At 32.2% G+C, this 7,972-nt stretch overlaps 1 protein-coding gene across 1 annotated transcript; it reads right to left on the bottom strand.

Annotated features, from left to right (window-relative positions):
* Positions 1–3,162: 3,162 nt before the first annotated feature.
* On the bottom strand, positions 3,163–7,200 carry LOC102580786 (BTB/POZ domain-containing protein At1g67900). The gene is made up of 5 exons (XM_006357538.2): positions 6,859–7,200; positions 5,540–5,623; positions 5,366–5,435; positions 3,933–5,192; positions 3,163–3,840 (listed from the first exon to the last, which is right to left on the bottom strand). Exons 2-5 carry the CDS (start codon positions 5,596–5,598, stop codon positions 3,343–3,345), a joined length of 1,887 nt encoding a protein of 628 aa, XP_006357600.1. The 5' UTR covers positions 5,599–5,623; positions 6,859–7,200; the 3' UTR covers positions 3,163–3,342.
* Positions 7,201–7,972: the final 772 nt, after the last annotated feature.

Raw genomic sequence — 7,972 nt, 5'->3', positions numbered from 1 at the left:
GTAAAAAGAGATAGTGTGTAGATTTGTTTAAAAGGAGAAAAGGAATTCTACACGTTTTGATACAAAAAAGTGGACCTGACTTAGCCATTTTCTTAAACAATAACCGTTTTTCATTATTATTTTAAACTGTAGTAATATAGCATAATTAACTATTAAATATTTAGTGTAGTTATTTAATTTTTCTTTATAAAATATCAAGCCCAATTCATTATTATGTGGGATCCAAATCATTTTTTTAAAGAAATATATTTATTAATAATTTTTTAAATTTGAAAATGTTAATATAAATATTTACAAGACAATAGTACATGGTTTTACTCAAATATCTTGAGTACAACCGTACAAGAAAATGATTTTCCTAAACATAAAATTTCTGTTAATATTAATAATTTTTTACATGAGTATTCATACGACTCGAACCAAATAGATATATTAATAGGTAAACAAAACTAACTTAAAAGACATATTAACTTGTAACATATATGTATATATATATAGGGTTTAAGTAGACTTTGAGTTTTGATTCTTTTTTATCTTTACTTATTTTTAATATTCTATTCATAGTGCTCAAGTCCCACAAGCCAGCCTTAAAATTCCTATTCTGAAATAGACTTCAAATTTTTAGTTCAATTCTATCAAATAAAAAAAAATTAAAAAAAAATCACATATTGAAATGAGCCAGCCAACATACCTAGCCCATATTGATGGTTCTAGTTAGGAGAAATTTCACAAATAACCACTAAAAATAAATTAATTAGGCTCTATAGATATAGTTTGCTAATTACGATTTGTAGCTACATGTTAAAGGGAGGAAAGCGACGAGTGAGATTGAGAGATGGAGGTGAGAGGCTAGCGAGAGAGTGGAGAGAGGTGGATTGTATTTGTATATCTGTCAGATAATTGTATTATGTAACTGGTATACATATGTATTTGTATATCTAGCGAGTGAGATTGGGAGAGGGAAGAGAGAAGCGAGCGAGAGAGGGCAGAGAGTGGAGAGAGGTGAATTGTATTGATATATTTGTCATATAATTGTATACGTAGATGTATAATTTGTATTTGTAAATGTATAAGAGAGGAGAGAGGAGAGAGGAGAGAGAGAGAAACAGAGGAGAGAGGCGCGCATAATTATAGCTAAAAAGAAGTCGTGAGTTCAAACTATAACTATATTAGCTAATTAACTAACGTATATTTGTTTATCCACATAATTTCCCGTTCTAGTGGAAATCAACTAATCAAGTGGGTTCAATTCCAATAGCTTAAAACAAGGATTGGAGATATACAGTAATTGTCCACCAAAATGAAGAATAATTTCAAAAGCAAGCATGCAATCTTGTTATATCAATGCAACCCTACATCTCCAGTTGCTAACATGAATCATTTTAATTAGTGTAGCCTTAAGAAGGGGCAGCTTTGGATTTTTTGCTAAATTATTTGTACCATTTTTCAAAATCTGACATATCCTATCTGGGGTATATTTGCAGTTACTACATTTTTGGTAAACCCAAGCAAAATACTATGAATATGTCTCTGTCAACAAAATAAAACTCCCACATTATGTATCATGCTTGTTTGGCAATAATAACAATATATGACCAACATGAGTTGTGGTGCATTTGGTGAGACTCTTCCACCCTTGGTTAAAAGTTTTGGATTCGAATCAGTGGCGGAGCTAGGATTTTTAACAAAGGGGTTCAAAATATGAAGAAATTATAAACACACGAACTAATCGAAGGGAGTTCGACATCTACTATATATACATAAAATAAAAATTTAACAATATATAAATAGTAATATTTTCCGTCCAAGGGAACCCCTGAATGTATGCTGGGTCCGCCCTTGGTTCGAGTCCTCGATATGAAGAAAATCTTGTTGGAAGCGTCACCCCGAATGGGTCCTGCAGTGTGTGATGTAGATTTTGTTGGTGCTGTAATGTAGACTCCGAAGACCAGATAAAAAAAAAACAATGTGTAAAAATTTTCTAAACAAAATTGAACAGCCTTAATTCCCAAGCAAAATTTAACTCATATGCATGTGGATACAAATAATTGACACATACCACATGTTACAAATCACCAAGATTTCACAAATGTCGAACACCTAGATCTGTAAATTAATAATAATCAAGCTGTTTATACTCAAAAGAGACATAATTATTATGATGAGAAAAAATGGAAGCATCTTTTGTTGTTAATAAAACGAGCCTTATTAGCTGTTATGTGCGATAATTATTAATGATTTAACGAACAAAACAAATTTCAGTATATGCTCATAGTCAGTATAAGTATAATTGTATCTGAGAAAAAAATTTAATAAGATATTCAAAAGAAAATTATTGCACAACGTACTCCAATTACATGATTATTTATTTAAAACATGTATTAGGAAATTAATTTTAAGATGCATGTATGTATGCTTTTGTTCATGAGCTAGAAAATATGAAAAGTTTAGAATTAAATTATAATACGTATACTAGAATAGGTATATGTTAAAAGCACTAGATTTGAGTCCTGAATCACAGGCCATGTATGTACTAGAATGTTGGTCCAAAAAGCACTAGATTGATGAGATTAATTTGGAAGATGGTACGGTGTTGAGATATAATTAAGTAAATAAATGTGTGTGTTTTCCAGCCGCTTAAGTTTTTAGATGTTGAGAAGGTCAAACAATTCAACATGATATCAGATCAGGTAGAGATTCTAGGTTTGAATCTCACCACCATCCGAAATTTTCATATGTTTGACTCATGAAAAAGAGTCAAACCCACGTGTGAAAGAGCGATGATCGGGTCATTGCAAGTATAAGCACTTTAAAATGAGTAATAATCTATGTGTCAAAATTCAAGGGAAAAAAATAAAACAAGGTTTCTTAGGAAGAACATGTTCCAATTACTATGTCTATATGTTAATCCCAAAATTTTGTATAATATATTTCATAGTACAAGTCTCTATGGAAAGGATGATTCATTTAGATCGAAATTACATTGTTAAAATTCATTTCGTATATTTGAAAGAGATTGACCTTCTTGCTTCTCGCATTATACCTGTCATTCAATTTGGAACCTATGAATCTATCCGATTTAGAAGCTTGGTGTCTAACTTGTAACTCATAAATTGATGGTACATGTATGAACTAATCCAACAAAAGAAGTTCAACACATAATTTTCCCAATATTCTAATTGTAAATTTTGTTGTACTTTTATTAGCTTAGGTTACATTTTACACCAATACTTAAGCATAAAGATTTCTCTATTCTAAAGGCTACAAATTGTTCTCCAGAAAACTAACAAAAGGAAAAACAAATACTCTTTTAAGGCCACAATAATGATAAGATATAAATTATCAATTCTTTTCACTTGCAACTGATGATCTATTGTTTGACCATAACTTACTGAACATTTTTTTCGGTCGATTTGGAAGAACACATAAAGCTTTAATTCTTGAAGATTTTCCAATTTCATCTGCATTATGTTCATCCAAATCATCATCTTCAGCTAGCTTCATTTTCAGAGTTGAAATGTTCGACTTTGGAGATTTTAGGCCTGATGCATTACTCCACTGGTCATTAACTGGTGTCATTTTGGCCTTGTTAAAAGATGCTGAAGTCTTGGCTGTGTCATCATGGTTTGCTAGAAGTGCTTTTATGTTACTAGGCAACTCTGTTACATGACCACCAGACATCGCGGTTCTAGCTTGCTCGAAAAAAAGAACTTGAACAACTACCCTTAGTGGAAGTAATTCATTTTGTGCAGCATGCATACAAACATCCATTGATAGTTTCTTGCAGTCTAATATCCTGCAAAGGCGCTTTCTTTCGTTCTTGTTCAGCCCTGGATGCCCCTGCATTTTTCGTTACAGTTTGAGTTGACGTTTTAAAAATAACATGAGTAACATTTAGGACATGTGCAAAGGATTATTTCGTGCAATTTTACCTTGAGATAGATGTCGATGGCTTTGTAAAGATCATCATGGTCAAGCCTGGCGAATCCTGGGATTGCTTCAGCAATGGATATGAATTTTGATAGGGGCAAATTTGTGTCACTAGCAATTTCTTGAAGATATCCATCGACAAGCTTAGCTACCTTGAGTTTTGAGCTATGTGATGCTGAAGAAGATCTTCTACTTTCTTGAAACTCAAGGTCAATATTCTCCGCAGATCGAGACCTTCTCCTCTCAAAATCTCCTCTCCTTCTTAGTGGACTTGTTGGAGGACTTTGAACCTGCAACATGAACTGTTGTAATATGGTAATAACTATATCCACATCATAAATTGTGTCACATGTGTGTGACACACAAGGTATTAACAGATCATTAACACTAGCATCTTCTAATTGAAGTCCAACCCTTCTTGCCAATTCCATTTTAGATGAACAAGAACCTTTCAATATGTTAGTTGCTTTAAGTAGTTTCAACAAGAAACTACAAGAAACTGCCCCCTTTTCAGCTGGTAACAAGCTGATTATTGACTCCAAAAGCAGCCTGTGTTTTCCAATTGAATCCGATTCGGATTGATCATGTACTATCTGCTTCTCAAGATTTGCATACTTTGAAATGTTTGGTAACCATCTTGAGGCGTAAATTCTCAATGCATCACCAATAACAGGAGCAGGTACTTTCCCACCAGATTTGATAGCTATCATACTTCTCCAATAAAGGTCTATGCTCAATTCAGCTAAATCTTCAGCCCACCAAATTTTAGATGAATCTTTATTATGTCTTCTGCTATCGGATTCAATGCAAGAAATATCATCCCTCGGGCCTCTTCTCGAGTAGGTTCTTGACAAATTAACCTTTGAAGGATGAGCTAAAACTTTCGAAGCAATAGCTTCAATACATCTGCTTGTAATTACCAAATCCTCAGACCATAAAGGGTAAGACTTTGTACTTTGTAATGTCACAATTGAGTCTTTCCAACCTGAAAGTATGCAAGAATTGAAAAACACTTCGAGTTTGTAAATCAAGTTTCCTTTCTCTACATCCTCTGTCATCTGCAGATACTCTGCAGCACAACGAGCCGCGACAATGTTGTAAGCACTTAGAGTGATGGTAATTCCATAACAGAACTTTGCACATAGCTCAAATGCCTCAATTCCACCTGGAAAATCTGGTAGCTGCACAATTTGGTGCTGGGAAGTTTCTGGACTTTCAGAACATAGCCTCTGTAGCCTTGAACACTTTGACAGCAGAGGAAACTGTTTAACACAATCAACTCCAAATTAGTAAGCATTTGGATTCATAATTTTTACATGTCCAAACACAATTTCCTCCAAATTAGCAGGCATTTGGATATGTAAATTCATTTTCACTAGCAAAATACATGTCCAAACACAATTTTAGACTCTGAGAAAAAGGTAAAGAATCTAACCTTGTGAAGCAAATATCTACTACCCTTTACTTGAACTATAAGATCACTAACAACTTCAGAATTAACTGACCTGCATCAACCAAAAAAACAAAAAAATATTTTGATTTCTTTGGAACATTTTTGAATTTTTTCTTCTTTGATTTCAAGAAACAGAGGAAACAATTAATAAATTACCTTACAGCCTCAGTAGTAATGAAAGTGTCAGGCCTAGATCCAAGTTTCATAAACTTCATATTCTTGAGTCTTTTTTTTTCCCCTCTTTTTTGTTTCACAAAAACCACAAAATATATCAAGCAATATGCAGAACCATAAGAGACAAAGGCAAATTCTATAACAGTTGAAAGGTTCACTTTTTTTAGACACCACTACTAGTACTAGCAAATAGCAATAGATATTGTCTAAAAACAAAAAAGAAGCACTAGTTAGTTTAGAATATCCTGTCTAACAAAGTTTGGTAAATAACACAACAAGATTGACCCTTATTTCAACTCCTCAAATAGTTGCTAAGGAGAAAATAATAATAATAATAATAATAATAATAGAGAGAAGAGGAGGGACATGAAACTAAAGGTTGTGGATTTGTTTGTATCTGGCTTGCACTAATGCAATTTATATTAATGATGATGCTGACCAAAATGATATGAATCAAGAAAATTTTAGTTAGTGACATGAAAACAGAAAGAATCAAAGCTACCCCAATTCTCATTTAAATCAAAGGACTGTGACAATATAAGTCAAATAATTTTGAAAAGAGAGAGAAAAAAAAAGGAGGAAAATGAAGAGCCACAAAATTTATTCTAATATTAATAATTGAAATTGGAGAAGACAAAAAAAACTAATAAAAAATCCCCTTTCTTATAAATAAACAACAGCAAAATATGTTTAACTCAGTATCAAAATTAGTTAATTTATGATGAATTCTTAGATTGCAAAATATATCAAATTGTACTCACTTAGGCACGTGTTACGCTAAGACGGACTTAAATAAAGTGTCAATCTTGCCATTGGAGTATTTTTTTTGGGGGGAAATGGAAAGGGAATTAACCCTCACTAGTAGTAGAAATTGATAGTCAACCAACTAAGCTACTAAGATTATCTATTAAGTGGAAATCGAACTCTCACCAATAAGGTGAAAATTCAGGTAGCCAACCAATTGAGTTCATCTTGCCATTGTACTATTTGATATTAAGCAAATTTGTCATTCATTAAACTTTTCGTCTAACATTTAGAAAAAGTCTCGTAATGCCCTTGACCCTTAAAAGAAGCTTCAATTTGACGATATTTTTAACACGTAATCATAAATTGAGGAGTAAATATGGATATTTTTTTCTTGAAATTTTTTTACTCTTTTGTATTTCTACTCATTTCATGTTGGATTTCCATTAATGGCAAAAGCAAATACGAAATGATTCGGTAAAGGCCCAATTATTTATATAAAATGAACCAAAAAAACAAGGAGAGACAAAATTTGATAATACTGTTCATCATTTTACCTGTTTTGATAGACTTTGTTCAGTGCCAACTGCCAGCCAGCAATAAGAGAGAGCCGACGTCACGTGCTTATCCAATGCTGGGGCGGAAGCCGATCTAGGAAAAGGCGAGGATGTTCATTCAACTCCTTCGACAATTTTTTTGATAGACTTCAAAACTCTTGAACACAAACTTATAGGTGACTCAGTAATTTTGGAAAATTCAAAATTCAAAGCAAAAACTATTTTTTTTAATTTTTCGAACCTTTATAGTGAAAATTCTGAATTCGTACACTATCCTTCTTTCTTAGCAAAGTTTTTGATTATTTTAGTCAAAAACAATCATACAAGTCATCCTACGCCGCTCTCTTTGTATTAAACATTTACCTTTTCTGTTTATAATACAAAAAATATTATTCTTTTCCTTTTGGGAAAAAAAAGAAAAAGAATACATGAAAAGAAAAAGTAATGATATAAAGAAGAGAGCAGAAAGTAAAAGGATATATTGTGTATCACTTTCAAAGTTGGCTTTTAAGTATTCTCACATAAGGGCCTCAAGTTCATGATATATATATATATATATAAATAAATAAAACGGGGACAAAAAAAGTTTGCCCTTGCTTTTCAATATATCCAAATAATAATAACTAGACCATCAAACATTTATTAAAAGAGGGCCATAGCCATTAAATATAATTTGTTCAAACTTGTATGTGAAATGTAGAATTTTGTTTACCTCAATTAGACAGTTTTTTTTTAAAGATTAAAATATTGATGTGGGGGATAAAATGCATTAATTTGGCAGTTGAAAGATATGTTGGTCAATTTTGTTTCTGCCTTGGATTCTACTGAAATAATACTTTATTGTAAAATTATTTGATAACAAAATCAATCACAGTGATAATAACTGAAGGAAAAGTGTAGGGTCCAGTTGATATACAGATGAATAAACTTAGGAGAGATTAAAATTGAAGAGAATTTTAGTATGTGGCCGTGGCATCTATTTTCTATCCCCTTATCCATACAAAAAGAAAGTAAATTTTGTTGTTATTAAGTCTACAGAGTGATGGTAGCCATCACTTCTTTTTATGTTTATCACTCGATATTTGATATTCATATTCTTATTGAGGTTCGATTA

The sequence above is a fragment of the Solanum tuberosum genome, unplaced genomic scaffold, assembly GCF_000226075.1.
Source record: "Solanum tuberosum cultivar DM 1-3 516 R44 unplaced genomic scaffold, SolTub_3.0 scf00248, whole genome shotgun sequence".
Lineage (NCBI taxonomy): Eukaryota > Viridiplantae > Streptophyta > Magnoliopsida > Solanales > Solanaceae > Solanum > Solanum tuberosum.
This window is presented reverse-complemented; position numbering and strand designations above follow the sequence as displayed.